Consider the following 18,854-nt stretch of genomic DNA (forward strand, 5'->3'; position numbering starts at 1 on the left):
TCTGCCAGGAGATTTGTCAAGTGACTAGATGAGCTCAAATATCAGCTCTCCCAGAACAGTGTACTTGCATTAGTTTTCATGTAGATGTAGCTATTTAACAGATAATCTGTTTTTGGAGAAAATAAATGCATTTAAAAAACAGGTACTGTTTTTACAAATATAAGTCATCATGCAACCAGGCGTTGGGTTCTATCAGACTTCTTTGCCTTGAATACTTGAGTCACAGAAATATGTGAAAGAAATCTTTGTTTCTGAAATAAATGTAAAAAGTGTGATTTAACAAAGTAGAAAAATTCTCTGGCTTCTTTTAAACATTAGAGGTTGGATTCCCGTCTGAATTAAATTGTAGTTGTTGACTCCTATTTCCTTATCTGTATATGCTCCTTTTCTATACAGAGGAACAGATTGACGGCATTTGTATTTTTGCATCGCAGATTGAGACTGCAAACCCTCTTTCTAGCCTCCACATTTAATTCCTTTAAGGACAAATATTTGCAGAGCACTTGGCTTCTGTGATGTGCAAGTCCGAAGCCTTCAGAGAAAAGAATACTTTTTTTTTTTCTTTAAGTTTGACAGCATCCGTTCTGTAGCAGCACTTTAGCTTGTGTCGAATTACCCAAGTGGAGAGCAGGAACAAAAGAAAAAGAAGCCGTTAGCTTAGAATCCAAGAGAATTGGTGCTCGTTTAACAGAAATAAGGAAACAAACCCCAAGAAAACCCACTTACTGAACTGTGCTGTGGTACTTAGCAGCTGTAAGCGTAGCAACCATGTGGTCAAAATACCAAAGTACCAAAGTACACTGCTGAGGTTTGATGGTTCGTTACAGCAGACTGCTGCTTAAAAGGCTTCAGTTTTAGTGACTGGCTTTGTGCTCCGCTCCTCGCCCTCTTCTTCCTTCAGTCTCTTCCCCTGAGCTTCAGCCGTGTTGGCTCCTCGCTTGCCCTTGTCCTCACCTCTCCCCTCAACCTTTCCCAAGTCTCTTTCTGCATGTTCCCCACCCCGTCCCCCGCCAAAAGAAAAGCATGGCTCCTTGCTGCCATCACACTGTGTATCACGCTTGTGGCCTCTTGACCTTCCCACCCGGTGTCTGTCACCTTAATTTGAGCACGTTTGCTCTTTGGGGGGCAGATACATGCTGCTTTGGATTTGTGCTCTCCTGTGCACCAGAAGGACCTTTCTTATTCATCACATATATTGTCACAAAACCAAATAATGGGTCCCAAGACAGACAGGCCTCCTCTTACAGTGTGCGGGCCTGGGAGTGCTTCCAGGCTGGTTATGGGATTCTGGCCCATGGTTTAACTGGTCTGGCTAACCCCTGTGAACAGTCTGACTAAGGTACAACACACACACACACGTAAAGGCTCTGGCCTCTCTCAGGTGTGTATAGGCCAGATCCTTTGTGTAAATGGGCATGGGTGTGCTCCACTGTATTTGTTTTATTTTTGACGGTAACAGCGTCTGTGTTTGTGGTTCGAAGCAGTGTGGTGACATCTCCCTTTCCTCCCCAGGACTGCTGCGTAAGCTACGGCGGCATGTGGTATCTTAAAGGCACGGTGCAGTCTTGACAACAGTGGTAGGACTTTCTTTACTTCCAATTCTCTCCAGGACAAAAAAGGAACTCTGCGGTGGGTGGCATAGACAGAGTAATGCCTTGGCTTCAGGGAGCGTGGGGCAGGATCTCACCTGCTTAGGATCCTGCAGGCGTTGCAGAAAGACAAGTCCTTGACATCACAACATACTCGCACACGTGTTTGCATGGCCGCCTAAGTGCAGAGAGCAATGAGGAAGACAACATGGGACCCTGTCTGCAGTTTGATTAATCTGGGATTCCTGATGTATTTTGCTTCTCCTTCTGTTTCGTTATAATGAAATAAAACCATATACTGACACAGACATGATGGAAAATCATGGTCTAATATTTTATTTTGTAAGTAATGCCAATAAATTAAAATTGTTTACAAACATCCCAGTTTTTGTTAAATATCTAGATGCTCGTACTCTAGTCTGAGCATTACAATAGCCCTTGCACCCAGCTTTATAAAGACAAAATAACGATGTTCATGAAAATGTCAGGCCAGGGGGTGGGAGGGTGGGGGAAACAAATGTTGCTGTCTTTAAACTTTGTACTACATAGCAAGTGTTCTCATCTGTTGTTTGTGAAATGAGTTATTTGGAAAAGTAATCATGTTTGAAACAGATGTGGAACAACTACTGGATTCCTTTTACTGGTGCAGGTTTTGTTTGAGGGATATGTTGCATTACTGCATGCAGATACAGCAAGGTAAGTAACTGAGCACACTGCCTGGAAGGTATCCAGCTGTAGTTATCACACTTGGCAACAATGTAAAACCTATATTTTGTGCAACTTTTTTAAATAAAATTTTATCTTGAAGGTCAACTGTGACATCTTCCTCTAGCCCCCTTGTATTTGTCTATGAAGAACTGGAAGCTGCCCTAGCTCCTTCAATGACTTGGAGGCTTGTAAAGGAAGGAGAGCTCAGGAAAGTTTTAGTAGAGGTATATAATAAGCCACCTCTTAAATTGCTTTAAATTATCTTAAATTATTCTGCTTGCATCATATTCTTTAGGGTTGCCTAGAGATTGCTATCAAGATAGGGGCCTGTTGCACAAAGAGTAACTGATCTTTTTCTGTTCTGAGAAGTCTATAATTTAAGTTCAGTTGTAATACAATAAGGAATCATCCACTGTAAGAGTTGTAGAACATGGTTACTCCACAGTTCATGTTTTTTTGTTTGGTATAGTTTTCAATCATATGAGAGAAACTAAAGGAGATTCTACTAATTTCATCTACTTATTTTCAGAAAAGTCTGAATGGAGTTGTTGACTAAAATAAGGGAATTAAGGTAGCTAAGCCAGATAAGATTGTCAAAGAATATTGATTGTTATTGTATTTAATAGCATTTCACATTTCTGTGAAAGATGTATTCAGCATTCAAACAGCTAAACCTCTAACTTAGTTACTGATGCTCTACTGCAGTTTATTTGCTATGTCAGTGCGAGCGGGAGGGCGTTGGGTTCGGGCAGCTTCTGCTGCCTTTGTCGTGGTTTGTTCTGTGCAGCCATGGCTGGGACTTGCCCAGCACAGCTGTGGTGCCATAGTACTACCTAGAGCTGTGCTCAAAGCTGCTGCCTGCAAAGCCACAGGCAGAAGTTTTGAGAGAGGAACTCAGCCTTGGGCTTTTTTATTGCACGAGCTGTACAGTTTAGTGTTGAAGTACACTAAAGTACAGCCAGAACTTAGCAATAGCACAGGTGGCTGAGGGCAAGTGACATTACAGGAGAATCAAGTGGTTCTAGGGAAATCTGAGAACATTTTGAATAGTTTTAAAGGGTGAAAGCTATATACATAAAAATGCAGTAAATTAGCCAACACTAATAAGCTATTGAAGATCAGGCATTTAATCAGTACTTCTTAATTCCATTCACATCTCTTCTGGTACAAGAGGCTTGGATCTCCACTCCCCTAAATTTAATAGTAAATTGGTGGTGACTAACAGTATTGCAGCTTTCATTTAGGGTTACTGCTCTCTAGTATCTGAATTGGGGCAGGCCTCCAGCTGCAGGTGATGAGGATCCAGTGACTACATAGTTAACCTGGTGGCAGGGGAACAACTTTTTAAAAACACACCCAAGAACTGTACTGACAAACACCACAACAAGGAGAAAGTAATTAGTTCCCTCTGGCTTTCTGTCCCAGGCATGCCTATCCTTTCCCATTTAGTGTAGCTTTTTAAATACAAATTTAATGGGAACTCCATCTGAGCTATCTGGGAGAGACAGCAACACTAGATAGTGAAGGTGCCAGCTGCACCAAGTCTACTGTTTCCTGATCTGCATAGATATTGCATAATTAGTAGCTTACACATGTAGCTTGACTGGATTATTTATTTGCTTAGAAAAAAATACTCACAAAATTCAGATTCCCATTTTTAAATAGTTTTTAGAACACAATACATGTTTTGGTAAGTTCTCACAACATGAAATCTTAATACTGCAACTGAAGGACAACTATACAAAAGCTTAACAGTGTACATAAGGCAGACAAAACTGTAATAGCAGCAGTTGAACTAAAGCTGAGAAGTTGTCAACACTCTGTCAACTGTCTGGTACATTGCAGCAACTCAAGCAGACAGGCATTAAGTTGCTTTCCATGAACAGCTGACAAAATTAAGTTGTGAGACCCATTATAAGAAGGGTGTCACCTTTCAGGTGCCTTTTTTCCCCCCCCTTATCTCTTAGCCTTTATTTTCCATATTTTTGAAGCCATTTTAAAGAAACTACTTCTCCATATTCTTTGTTTTTCAGAATTTGAATTCCTACAAGATATTATTAGGGAGTAGAGGAGAGGAAGAACGAGAGCTGGTCCCCTGTTTTCAGTAGGATATGTTCTGGCAGAGCTGCGTCAACCCCCCCTTCCCCCAACAACATGGAATAGGTCTACAGAAGCTCAAGCTGGAAGCAACAGACAAAACCATATTATAAGGTTTTACCTGGCCTGTCACCTTTAAGCACTTGGAGTTTGTGGTATGTAAGCTAAAAAGCTATTCCACTATGTCAATGCTACTGCTAAAGTTAAATAGCTAAATTCCAACTTTCTATCTTACCAAATACACAAAAACACAAATGTACTTTGCAGGTATATCACCAAAAAAAGAACAATAAATCCCAGGTAACATACATAATCAATTCACAGTATCTTGCCTTAAGACAAAGTGCCCTAAATAATAAACCATACCTAAAGAGTCACACAAACTTCACATCAAGTTCTTTTTTTAGTAGGAAGACATTTATAATAATCTGTGGGAGAGCTTAGTGCATGTAAATATGTGGTATTAGCTTAAACTAAGCACAGGACAAAGGTGCTGTGCCAGCTCTCGACCTCCCTGCCAAAGCAAGCTCAGCTAGACTTAGACTGCTAACTTCATACTCAAAAAATCAAGGAGAGGCTGCCCATAAGTGTTCTGGGGTTGTTTTTGTTTATTTTCTACACCGACGTACTTACAGGGCATCACCTGCGACCAAAAGCTTTAGTCCAGTTTCTTGTGAGAGGAACAGTACAGATTTCTTAGATTGTTATTTTTGAAGTGGACTGAGTAAAACAGATTTTCAGTTACTGCTGTGGCCAGAGATTAAGTCTAGTATGAAAATAAAGCTATGATGTTTGTTTGCTTTCCAGTCTTTAGCTTGTGGATCATGCTAAACATTAAATCTATTGCTACATAGGTACAGAGAGACTAGCCCATAACTAACGAGCTTGTTAACTACATATCTACAAGCCAATCCAAAACATTCACTTTGAGTGTTCAAAAATACATCAATATAAGGGGCCTTTTAGCATTTGTGAATTTCCTCCCCCCTTTTTGATAACAGATTACTCATCTACAGAGAATGGGTCATCAGCATGTACAGTGTTACGGCTGAGAAGAGAGAGACTTGTACTTAGCTCTGTGTTCATCAATTTCTTCCTTTGTTTTTTTGATACAGCTAAAAATTTCCTTGAAGAGTGCTTTATATTCAGGAAGAGCATTTGAGGGAGAGTCACTTAGTTCCAGGTTTGTAAATTCTGAATTGCTGGCTGAGAGATCATACTGGGTATTCCCCACATTAAGGTCTTTGGAATACTGCTTCAGTGTTTGTACAGCCTTGTGTTTCACAGAATCTTCATCCATCTGACACTTCTTCAAAAGTTCCTCATACTTCACCTTTAGAGCATTATACTGGGCATCAACTTCATTAAGTACAGAGATTCCTCGCTGCTTCACAGCTTCAGCTCTCCTGATACATGTTTCTTCATGGCCCCTCAGAATGTCTCCCCCTGCAGCACTGCTTAGGAAAGTTTCACTGTTGCTTCTTTTCAGGGCCTTCTTGTCAAGCTCCGAGACAGTTGGAAGTCCATCATCTGCAGGGCTCTGACCAAGCTCCCTTTCTAAGGATTCTTTGAAAGAAATAAAAAAGGATTCTGGCACCAATTTCTCTGCATTATGGAATGTGTTTTCAGACTGAAGTATTTGTCGCATTTCAGCGACTTCCACTTCCAGCTCCTCTGCACGAGCCCGATATAAGTCTATGTCAACCAGCCTCTGTTCAAGGTCACAGTTGTCTTTTACCATGAGACTGTATTCCTCTTCCATTGTTACCCTCTTCTCTTTTTCTAGGTTAAGTTGGGCTTGCAAAACTGTCACTGCCTTTTTTAAGTTCTCATTTTCTTCTTCTAGGGGGCTTAGCTGATTATCCATTGAAGTAATTTTTTCTGCAAACACATGATCATAAACAAAATACCTGTAGAAACAAACAATTAAACGAGTTATTGGATGTAGGAAATACAGCTTTCCACACCTCCTACATAAAGTTTTCCTGTCCTAGGTAACTAACAACAGATTTAAACTGTTAGCTAATATACCTCTAAGTATACATAGTGGTCTTTTTAATAAGCTATCAGTCTATTCAGTAATCAGAACAGAGTTTGCAAATCCTTTTTATGCCATCAAATCAGGCTTCTCAGCTGAGGCAGAATGACAGCTTTTTATCAGTTTTAAGTTATAGATAAGCTTAATAGGTCTACTTAGTCAGTAATTAAGTTTAAGGTAGAATCTAGGCTGTTTCTTCACAGGTGCATAAACTATTACCTCCGTATACCATGCAGTATACTTTCTGACACTAGCTTTTTCGCCAGCTCTCCACTCTTACAACTTTTGTCACTACTGATAGCGGAAACAAGCTTCAAAATTGACAGGCCACATCCTGTAGGCTGGTATTTCCACAAACCCTCGGCAGCTTGAAGGAACCCATTTACCTTTCAGATTATGAAAAGATAACTCCTTTTGGAGGTATAGATTATTCATTTTTCAGTCCTACCTTCATGTAGCGCTGGAAGTCCAGACACAAAAGTCTGTTCTCCCTGGAGATGCTTCGCTTAAGAGATCATCTTTTAGGTCTAAAGCTATGTTGAGTTTCACCCCAAGTGACCATCCTGATGGTCACACTAAAGCAGTTTAGGTAGACAGAACTGCTCTAAATACAAAAAAGTCAAAGGAGGCCAGAATTCCAGGCACCATTTTACTAGCTTAAGTTCAGGAAAGTTATTGCAGGAATCTCACCTTCCTGAAAAAGAAGATATCCACAAATATCCAAGGAAAGGGCAAGTTACAGAAACGATCTTACACTTAGGATGTTTATTTTCTAATAATCTATTTTTGTTCTTTTATCTGATGCAATACAAGAAAAGAGGGGATTTCAGATCCCTGTAAGCTTTCTGGGCTACAGTTTGATATAGTTGCAGACTTTGGAAGGGAACATATTTCAAAACAAGGAGAGGAACTGCAGGTTCCATTTCCACACAGACTGATACAGTCTATATCAGTGTCAACACCACACAGTGCAGGACTGTGCAGATATTTTGCTAGTCATGGACATTATGATGTTTTTCTGCTAGCTTGTTTTACATCTGTGCTTGCATGTCCTGTTTTTAAACTCTGCTTAAGATAGGTTTATCATTTTCTTTACTATGCAAGGTAAGACAGTCTTACTGGCGAAGGTCATACAGCTCCTTCAAACACGAGAAGCTATGCATTGATCTTGGCTGGTCAGATCTCTCATGGCTCATCCGGCCTCGTCCAGACTTTTTCAGTTCTTCTACTTGTCTTTGCAGGTCATCTATGTGTGTTTGCAGACTTTCAATAGTCTCTGTCAAGCTAAAAGTGAAGGACAGTACTGTTAAAACACTTTGGTCTTTAGTCAAGAGGATGAGGTAAGTTGCTATCCACTTACTTACACTGTAGTTGCTTCTCAGAAGGCTGCTCTTTGTCCACAAAAGACATTTAAATAACACCATCCTTTCAATTTAACAGTGCAGTAGAACAGCAGTGGACAGACAGTCATCCAGTAACTACACAAATTCACTCAGACTGTTCATTTTCATACCCTTAAGAAGGGGGGGGGGGGCAGGAAAGGAAGTGTTAGTAACACTTAGGAAGTGTTAGTAGTTCATTACCTTAGTATCTTTTGTTGTGATGCTCTGCTCTCTGCAACTAGTTTTTGATTCGTGTCCTCCAGTTCTCTTGCTGTAACATCCAGCTGTTCATATACCTTTGCATGCTGATCATTCATCTGACGCAAGAGCTCCACTTGCTTTGTGAGGTACTGCAAGACAGTATTGCTGTTACTAGTTTATACTTTAAGCACAAACCTAAGACTACCATTTTGCATTTTTAACTTACATTTGTAGAGAAACTACTAGGCTTCAAAAGTGTCTAGACTGCAGCAGTTGCTTTGGTAAGCATACAGGTGAAAAAGTACCACCAGTAACTCAGCTATCTTGCCTTTCTCTTGGAGGTCAGCGCAGACTAATCAACAAGACGCTTATCCAGATGAGTTGGGTTTGGTTGTGCAAGCTATGTTTATTTATAGTTGCTGCAGCTTAAGCTTTCTAGATTGGTTATTGGTTATGTCTGTACTGCAATCATTGCTAATAGAGCCATGAATCCAGATTTAAACACAGCCTGAAACTATCCAATGAGCACCTTCTGAAAGTGTCAGTGGGGTCCATCAGAGATTTTATAACAATGTTGGCCTGAAAATGTTCATAGCATAAAAAATATTGGGTGGCACCTTCCATACTTTATTTCCAGTTGGCATAAGTTTTTCCACACTCTGACGTGGCATTAAGTTCAGCAGAACAAAATTCAGGTTGTAGTCACACTTAAGACATAGTATGTGGACTACTATGTGTCAGGAAGTAGAACCAAGTTATTGAATGCAATCTTTAGTTACCCACAAGGAGCTATTCCAGCTTCCGGAATCCCAAGCAAAGGTCACCTTGCCTTTTTTTTTTTTTATTATTATTATTAATAAAAAACTCTGCATGAAGTGTTCTTTTAATCCTCTTTAGTTTCACAATAGAAAAAGCCTGTTAAGTTTCTTGGATAATTTCAGAAAGACTGGAATTCCCAGTGTAGGAGCAGTAAACAACCCCCTAAGGCTCTGAATACCAGAGGTGTTTCTGATTGTCTCACACAGGATACAGCTGAGCATGTTCTAAAAAAAATCAAAACCAAAACCCTGACCCTTTAAATCTCAAATATTTTATGCTAATATGTAATTTAATTCTTGCACTATATTCTGTACTACTACATGCTACTTATTGAAAAATAAATTTCAGATATGAATATCCAACAGACTTATAGGTAGAAAACTTTTTTTTTTTTTGCATAGGCCTGTTACATACTCAAAGCTCCTAATATTCTACTTAACCTTTTACCTCATTAAAAGATTGATGGGTTTACATTTTAGGCAATTTAAGAACAGATTATAAATTAATCTAGGACTAGTAACTGCTACATACAGTCTTCTAGATCAACAGGATAGCAGTTGGCTAGATCCTTTTGCAGCCCGTAGCCACATGACAGCAGATTTATGCAAGAATAGCACATGGATTAGCAGCAGAATCTCAATGTGACCCACTTCAGTGTAACTTTCCCTACTGATCATTCTCGGAAGGAGCTGGAAATCCTTATATTTTCTCCAGCAATACAAGAGTGCCTAAGCACACAAGCCAAAGTTTTGGTGCTGGATTTAAGTGTCACAACTTACTACAATGAGCTTTTGCAGAAGTTTTAGATGAACACAGGATGGAGGATGTGAAGCAATAGTTTCTTCACCTTGTGTCTCAGGTCTGCAGTGATGGTTTCAAATTGACTTGGTATTATCAGGCTATGAAAACCAAGTATAGATGTGCAATAAATATTTTAGAAATTCTCATTTGTTCTACCTTCCTTACAGCTGAGCACCTAATAAGAAGAAACAATTGAGACTTCTTGCATTCCACCACATTATAGAAGAACGTCAGCATTTCTTTAAGTCTGAATGTTGAGGGCGAAGATTCAGACGAGGATAAAGTTGCCCTTTCAATCTATTCCAGCATTTATTACATCTACAATGATTACTTAGTGGCACACGTGTCAGCACAGAGGTCAGATATAACGATTCAAGGCTGTAAAACACTTAATATGTTAGCGTTTAATATATTAGCTGTAATCTTAAACATCCCAAAGCCCCTGACCCTTCATTTTCAGTGCAGACAAGATAGTACCATATTTCAGATTGAATTCTTAGCCAGTCCTAGACTTTGCTACCCATAAGATGCAAATTAACAGGAAGAACCCAAAGACTTGCACTGATTTATTGCACTGGAAGAAGCTATTAAAAGACCTAATAGAGTAGTTACAGGAATAGCTGGAAGATCATCTTTTAGGTCGCAGAGACAAGTACTTTAAAACATCATGTGTAGAGACTGCATATGATACTTGCACATTGTATCCTGTGCAGTGGGGGAGCCTGGGTGCCCACAGAAGACAAATACAGGTATGCAAATAACTGACTGAACTGCTTTAATCAGATGAGAGTACTGCACTTTGCATACCCTCCCCTATTCCCCTCTGTTTTAGGGAACCCCTGTAGCAATTTCCTGTCCCAGTAAGCTTATACATTCAGTTCTTCTATCTTAAAGTTCTCTGTGCATCTAAGTGGTTCTTTCTATTTCCCCTTTGCTACCAGAACTCCTGATGCAAAAAAGCTTTTCGGGAAAAATTTGTTTTGGGATGCTAATACACTTTTGAACTGCACTGGGGAAACAGGTAAGACTACGACAGGTGGTGGAAATGAGGAGACAGCATGTTATTACAGCAGATATGAATTCATTCTGTCTACAGGTTCTTTGACTCGACATAGCAAGTCAGCCAAATAAAGGTGTAGGTGCTACTTAGATGCCAGAAGTACCAACGACAAGAAATACCCCCCCCCAAAAAAAACAAGAACAAACAAGCAACCCCCCCCACACACACACACACCAAAGAAACCACTATTCTCTCACCTCTCCTCCCCTTGAAGAAAGCTAAAAAGACAATTCAGTGCACACCCCCATCCACATTTGTTTCATGTTTGTGAAAGAAAGGGGAAAAGAAAGAGAAGAAATAGGTATCAGATAAAGCCTTCAAAAGGAGGTGTTGTGCAAGTCTTGATTTGGTTTTGATTGCCTAAGCAAACAGAGATAGTGAGAGAGTAAGTCAGTCGCTGTCTGAGGCTGCCTGGATGTACAAGCACTTGACCCTGCGGCACATCGACTGTAGATCACTGCTGGAAGGACACTTCTGACCTCTTCCTTGTGCTGAAGCTCTCTTAGGTAGAGAATGAACACTAACTCACGAGAAAAGTTTAAACGGATGAACTGGCTTAAGCCAAACAGAAAACTCCATCCTGAATAGCACTAGACCATTTCTATAGATTATTGCTAAGTTGCATTCATTTATTCTCCATATTTCAAGATAGAGTTAAGATATTGCTACTGATTAGATAGGTACACTCAGTCAGCCAAGTTAGTTATCTATTGCAAAGTTAAGCTGTGTTATTTCAAAAATGTGTGCATAACTGTATTAAACGTTTCCTTAAACACAACCATCCATACAGGAGCTAAACCTTAAGTAGAGCAGTATTTGTATAGCAACTTACAATGTTTATGTTCTTTAGATTTTAAGGATCAATCTTTCCATAAAAAAAAGTTATGCCCACAAGGTATTTTAAATATCTGAATAAATAAATACAATTTTTTTAAATGCTGTGGCATTAACATACATTTAGGCCATTCCAACCATTGCATCACAGAATGAACAGGATAATGGAAATAATGCCTGGCACATAATAGTGGAAAGAGACAGACTATGGGGTATAAAACAACTGTCTTAAAAAAAAAAAAAAAAAAAAAAAAAGATTACCCAGAAATTGTGTACTACCTAAAAAAAAATATATATATATGCTGCATTTGTGTTAACGTGACTTTTTTTAAGCACCCAATATATACATAAGTTTCAATCTTGGAGGTTTCTTTGTTTGTTTTTTTAAGGTTACCTGCAGTTGTTATAAGGGTTTTTAAGTCCAAGTTGCAGCTGTACAAAGGCCACACACAGTCCATAAATCTAAGTATTACTTGCATCAATGGACTCTTAAATTTTATAAGAATTTAATGTATACCAGTCACAACCTGTTCCCTTTGATTCCTACCAGAACCTGACTGAAATGATGAGTACATTTGCAATATATTGTCAGTTAAAGAGGTACTGAATACTTAATAGTTTATTAGAGACTATGCATTGCTCTCTAGAAGCTGAGGAAATTTCTTCATCATGTTGACTAATGCTGGCCATAAGAATACAGGCAATATTAAAAAAAAAAAAAGCCTCAAACAGCTTTTTTTTCGTTTTTAATAACCAAGTAACACAAAACTGAGCGTTTTTGAAAGGGTGGTTATGATTTTTCCCTGGCAAATACTAAAGAATATATCCACTACATCCTGTATTTAGATATTGATTAATTATTTGTTTTTGCTGGAATTTCTTTTAATGAGATTTACTTAAATTCCCTTTTGTCACAGCCCAATTCTTTACTGGAAGTATATATGTTCAGATTTTACTTAGATCTCCTTCCTGCACTTATCAGGGAGTTAGATTTTAGAATAGTAACCATTAAAATTTTCATATAGTTTAAATTCATTTAAATTATTTATTCATCACATATTTTCATATAGTTTCATATAACTTTACCTAGCACATACAGAAAAGCACTAATTCCTGAAGTAATTTTTTTGTACAAACAGATACCAGTCATTTGTCATTAAACAAGTCAAATCCAACAAGAAGTTTAATGACACAAAGCTTCCATTAATGACACACAGTTCTAACTATGATTAAGCCTATACAGGTTCTCAGATTTTCAAACTATCGAAAGCAGTTAAAGATGGTTCATTGTTTTTCTTGAAAATATCTGTCAGATGTGCAAAAACTTAGATCTCAACTTCTGTGCTATTCTGTTGCAAGTCTGGATGCTTTAACACTTAGATCCTTTAAATATTTACCTCTATCTCCTGCAGTTGCTCTTGATTTGTTGCATACATTTGCTGTAAAGATTCCTCTAGCTCAGTGTTACGATCCAGTAGCGTCTTCCCAAGCTCAGCAGCAAGGTGGAGGTCTAAACAAAAAAGTCATGTTTGCATGTAAGTTGTAACCTAAAAAATATAATCCAACTTTTAAAGCATTTCAAATACTTGAGGTGTTTGTTACAGCTTTTGTGACTGCTCCAAGTTATTTCCAGTACCTACAAAGCAAGGTAGCTTATACTTAAGTAGAACATTCATATACCACCTACAATGCGAGTCTAAGAGTCCTGAAATCTAGAAGATAGTCCTCTTATTTCATGACACTTCTTCAGTTCTCCCCTTGGTCCTTCAGCCACAGGGCAGACACATCCAGCCATCTTCACTTCCCTTCATCTGCCTAGTGTGCTGCACCCGCATCTCTACCCAAGGTGTCTGTCAGCTATGCATCATCACCATGTTTACAGCAGTCATATCTTAGAAGAACAAGCATAAAAAGCCCTGTAAGTGCTCATCAGGCTAGACCCGGGACAAAGCTGATTGTACTCTTGCCATTTTCATTGCTGTTCTTCCCCATTACTCCTTCATCACCAAGGAGCTCAGGTCATGCAGGATCTAAGAGCTAGATGAAAGTTTCAGATACTTTTTATGGTAAAACAGTAAGATCAAAGACAAAACTGATAAAGAAACTTATTCTGCCTATCGCTCTCAAATCTAGAAGACAATGATTGTTTTATGTCTTCCAAAACATCACTTTAAATATCATTTATTCTCAGGCATTTAATCTCAGTTTCAGTTCAATCATCTTCAACTGACTCGAAGGTGCAGCAACTGCAGTTGTTTCAAATTAAAAAATAACTCGTGCACACTCAGTTCCCTTCTAGAGGGAAGTTTGATATTTGTTCTATAGCATGAATAGTACTAGATATATAATTATAATATAATTACGTCTAAAGCCAAATGCAATTTAAAAGGTAATATAACGTGACAAAGAAGTCAGTCTAAGTGTTATTGCTAAAGTAGTAACTATTCTAGGCAGGGTATTACAAGTTCAGAACCCAGCAGACTTCTAAAAATCTCTGACTTTTTACCTCCCTCCCATCACCTGGGCCATGACCAGGCTGTCTCCTATAAGCCTAGTTGCAATACAGCCTTGTTAGTTTTCAGATATATAGGACTAGCATCATTAATAGGAAACAGCCAGAATGACAAGTCAAGGAAAACTTAGGTCCTTTTCAAAAAGACTTAAACTAATGCACAAGAGAGATTTATTGCATCATGGGCAATTGTAGCTAGACTAGAAAACACATTCCGTTTTTGTTTGGTTAAGATGCCCTTGTTTTATCATGTTATTCTACCTCCTTCCTGCCCTCTCCCAATTATCTTATCAGCTAGCCATTGGCATAGACAGAACGCTGTTCCAAGACTGTTTTGTGCCAACCTTCACTTTGACAGTCTGTCCAGAGTGATGACTAGATCTAGATATACAAGCCAAAGACTGAATTCAGACTTACAGAGATAGGTGAATAAGAGCATTTGTCTATTAAGTGTAGATGTCCAGTTCCGTCAATACAACAGCTGTGGTATTCTTTACACATTTTTTTAAACAGATAAAGTACAGCATTTCCTACCTTGAAATCACATTCTTAGAATAAATGTCAATAAAATTATTTAAAACAAATCATATTGCATGGGAGTTCTCCATAGTTTCAAAAGGCATATGACTAAGAGCCACATGGCATACTGATCTATACTTGGGAATTTATCCTCACGTAGGTTTTCATTGTAACACCACTTATTAAGAAGCACAGCCTATTCTAGAGCTTTTTCTTGGGGTTTAAAGTATTTAGATAAGGAAACCTTAAGACCTCCTGCTTAAGTTTTTCTCATTTTTAACAGAGATCATACATATATATTTATCCAGAGACAAAATGACTCCCAAGCAGTCAAAACCCAAGCCACTTGTTCTGTCACGTTACAAAATACTATAGTCTTCAAATCCAGTGAATCTGTCATCATATATTACAAAATACAGTCTTGATTCACAAGTTCTTGTGCTACACAAGTCTTTACTAGGAGCCACATAATATTAAAAGCCAGTCAACAATTAATATTGGCATCATTCAGGGCAAAGACTAAACAATTCATTCTTTTATTTTAATATAGTAGACTAAGAGCTTTAGGGAGGATTTTAAGATTACATTAGAGATGTAATGCATAATGGAATTACTTGCTGCCATTTCCCTCTCCAAAGTGAGTTTGTTTTGATGTTCAAATACATTTAGGAGTAGATTGTTTCATTCCTAAATGCCCCCACGTCTACTAAATCAAATTGTATTCAAAGTACTGTGTGCTATGCACAATGTGAATAATAGAATTCATGTCATTCTACTTATACACTCATTCTGTTCATTAGAATGGCAGAAGCACAAGTGAGTTATTATGGGAGAAGCATGCTGTTTTGTAATTAAGGCAATTTGTTTCTGAGGGGGAGAAGACAAGCTGAAGAGCTCAGGAGCATGCATAAAACTCAAACTCCTGTCCTTGGAGGAAGCAAGAACTGAAACAATCTGACCTGTTCTAAAATTAAGAATTTGCTTTACATTCATTTTTCTACATTAAGTACCTATATACCCCAGTGAAGTCAGTGAAAACTAAGAGTGTCCTTTTTTTTTTTTTTTTTTTTTTTTTTTAAACTCTCAGGCTATTGTTGCATGAATTGGTGATTTGCTTCTACTGATTTTAAATAAACTGCAGAGTTGTTGTGTGTCTAAGTTTAGCCTTTGAGTTCATGGATAATGAAATCTGGCCATTGAAAACGTAGCACAACCAAGCATGGCTAAGAAGAGTGCAGAAGATGCTTTTTTTTTTTTTTTTTCTTTTGAAACTGCAAATTTTAAAAGATATATTATCTGTTCTCCAGATACAGAAGGAAAAAAGTTAATTTACACATCTCTAAGAGTTACCATGCAATATTAGAAACACATTGCCTTTTCTGTTGTAAACTTAGGTAAACTAACAGCTATGTGTTGAAGCCGCACAACCAACACTCACGTGTCTGCTTTTCACCATGAAGATATAGTTTGCATTATTAAAAATTTGCACCTACATGGAGCACAGATTTTAAGAGCTTGATTTTAGTACATCAGTCCTACTCACTGTGTTTAACTGTTCCATCCGAAACCTCTAAACCAAAACAAGATGTGGATGATACGTCCATAATGTTAAACAGCCATCATTTATCAACACTCCTCCACAATCTCTACTGACAGTGTTACTATACTCGGGAAAGAAAGATTAAAACAGTACCGAGATTTTGCTCTTCCATTTTTTCATGACTCACCTAACAAAATGATTCAGAGAATTTTCAGTGTAAAATAAGCCTATTCTTTTCAATAACAGAAGGCATTAGTAGTGTAAGATACATAAATCAGTCTGGTTGAACTGTGTAACTGTAAAAGTAAACCCTTAATTTTTTACTGAGCTGTTATTTCCTACTCTGTGTTCAAATAACCCACTGTTTTGTTGATATTAAATTGAAAAACAGCAGGAGGTAAAAAGAGCAGCTGTAAGAATTATTTTTCAAAGGTCAGCATACCACAGCAAAATGTGATCTTACAGAAGGAGGGATGGCTCTTCCCATCCTTACAGAACTCCAGGAGTATCCCGTTTCCATGAACCACATGCCAGAGCAGCCTACCTCCATTGGAAGCTTTTCCCTTGACAGCATATACAAAGACTGTCAAAAGTTTGGCCAAAACCCTACCCTAACTTTAAATTTCAAAGACTGACAAGGACTACAGGCTTGTTTTGAGGTGTTTTTTTAATATCTTTAACATCATAGATTTCCTCACAAACGTACTCTTCAGTTTTTAAATGTACACCGATTAAGTTGTGAAAAAGTTTAGAGACGCCTTGATAAGCAATCTGGCTACTCTGTTTAGATACATCAGTATTGCTTAGTTTTAGCATGATGAAGAGCATCTTTTGAACTGCAGGAGCGTAGTATACAGAACACTTTAAAGACATTCCCTTAAGGCATCATCCTTGCGTTTTAACTTGCCCTTCAGTTTATTTTCCTCCTTTCTCTTTTGGCAAGACTATTAGTCACTTCCGCTTAGGCTTGTAAGGAGACAATCCTCAGAAAAAGACTGAATGTTGATAGAGAATTAATTAACCCTCAAAAGAGACTAACCTCTAGAATGGAATTTTGTCTCTTACCAGCTCAAATGATGATTATTTCACTCACTTTTAATAAAACTAAATTAAAGGAGCATAAATAAGGCAAAAAGTCATATGCATTACATTGAGTAGAAGACCTACGAACAGACTTCACAAACACTAGCATAGGAAACGTTGCTAAATCACGTCTTCAAATTTTCAGCTCTTCCCTTCAACAGCAAACTATTGTTGCAGGATCTTATTTAAACCAATTGGTTTATAAATGATAGCCAGGAAAACAGCGCTTCTGAGCAAAGACTATCTAAATATAGCTTCCAAACAGCTATTTTATAGTCAAAACATACAATTAGAGACCTATTCCCGTCTCGGGAAGTTTCTACTGTTGCTCGATCTCAGTGCGAAAACTGCTTAACCGGAGAGAGCTTTTAAAAAGTACCTTTCTCCTCGGCTTGTAGCACAGCAGCGCCTACCAGCCCCAAGCATCACCCCGAACCTCGCCTAAGAGCCAAAAGCGTAAAGCTGGAGCGGGTCTGAATGAAGCCACTTCAGGACTCCGAGCTGGCCATTTTAAAGGGACTCAGGATTATTAAAAATAACAATAAAAAAAGTCGAACTAAGTAAATACCAGTCCTAAACGCCGCTAAGCCCAGCCGCGCATTTTTCCACGCCGGGTCCGCGCCGGACTCGCCGCCCGCCAGACCTGGCCTAATCCCGCGACCTTGCCCTGCGCGGGAGGGGAGCGGCGCTTCCCGCGGGGCTGCCCGAGCCGCTGGTAGGCGGCACGCAGCTCACACCGCAATTCACAGGCATAATGGCGCTTTTCGGATTTTTTTCTTTTTCTCCTCAAGAACAGAGGGGTTTTTGGTAAGGGACCCGCGACTCACCGAGGGCGGCGCCGGTTAGGGGGAACCGCGGCGCAGCCCCCGCGCGCAGGGGCCCCGCGGAGCCGCGGCAAGGTGCGCGGCGAGGGAGCGAGCGAGGGAGGGAAGGAGGCGGCGGCGCTCCCGCCCCGCCGAACAAAGACGGCCGCGGGCTTCGCCCTGTCAGGGAGCCGGGGGACCCCGCGCTCCCGCCGGCCGCGAGGCGCCTCGAGCCCCGCTGCCGCCGCCGCCGCCCCTCGAGCCCCGCTGCCGCCGCCGCCGCCCCTCGCCGGCGCCTTCGGCCCCTCACGCCCTTCCCGCCGCCGCGCCCACGCCGCCCCTCTCCTCCCCTCCCCGGCGCGGGGGTCGGCGCCCCCCGCCGCCGCCCGGCTCACCTTGCTGCAGGTCCTGCTGGTCGTACCACGGCTCATCCTCGCGGATCTCGAACTCCTCCACCAGGCTGTCGGCCAGCATCGCGCCCCTTCCCCGGCCGGCGCCGCGGGAGGTGAGGTCGGGACGAGGCGGGGCGGCGGCGCTGACGCTAACGAGCCCCTCGCGCTCAGCGACGGCGGGGCAGGGCGAGCCGGCAGCCGCTCTGCTCTGCTCCGCTCCGCTCCTTAAAAGCCGCCTCCGGCCATTGCCGAGCGCTTCCGGACTTTGCCGAACCTCTCCCCCTTCTGGTCGGGCGGCGCGAAGCCGCCGGCAGCAACGTGGCAGCTACAACCGCCCGCCCACCGCCTCCCCGCGATTCAAACGGGACGGCCGGACCCCCCCCGCGGGCAGCCAATGGGGAGCCGCTCGCCGGGCGGATCGAAAGGAGCGTAGGCCAATCCCCAGGCGAGCGCAGACCGAGCCGCCAATGATAATG

At 40.4% G+C, this 18,854-nt stretch overlaps 2 protein-coding genes across 4 annotated transcripts in view; one reads left to right on the top strand and one right to left on the bottom strand.

Moving 5' to 3' along the window:
• Positions 1-1,968, top strand: part of POLR3E (RNA polymerase III subunit E) — a 30,102-nt gene extending 28,134 nt beyond the window's left edge. For all 3 annotated transcript variants that reach the window (XM_067306349.1, XM_067306350.1, XM_013950940.2), the window contains one exon: positions 1,513-1,968. In XM_067306349.1, the coding sequence (XP_067162450.1) occupies positions 1,513-1,569 (57 nt within the window). In that variant the 3' untranslated portion in view covers positions 1,570-1,968. The remainder of the gene's footprint in view (positions 1-1,512) is intronic.
• CDR2 (cerebellar degeneration related protein 2) lies at positions 1,905-18,625 on the bottom strand. Its single transcript, XM_013950931.2, has 5 exons — positions 18,382-18,625; positions 12,927-13,039; positions 8,016-8,164; positions 7,552-7,716; positions 1,905-6,304 (listed from the first exon to the last, which is right to left on the bottom strand). Exons 1-5 carry the CDS (start codon positions 18,458-18,460, stop codon positions 5,437-5,439), a joined length of 1,374 nt encoding a protein of 457 aa, XP_013806385.1. The 5' UTR covers positions 18,461-18,625; the 3' UTR covers positions 1,905-5,436.
• Positions 18,626-18,854: the final 229 nt, after the last annotated feature.

This window comes from Apteryx mantelli, chromosome 16, assembly GCF_036417845.1.
Source record: "Apteryx mantelli isolate bAptMan1 chromosome 16, bAptMan1.hap1, whole genome shotgun sequence".
NCBI classification, from domain to species: domain Eukaryota; kingdom Metazoa; phylum Chordata; class Aves; order Apterygiformes; family Apterygidae; genus Apteryx; species Apteryx mantelli.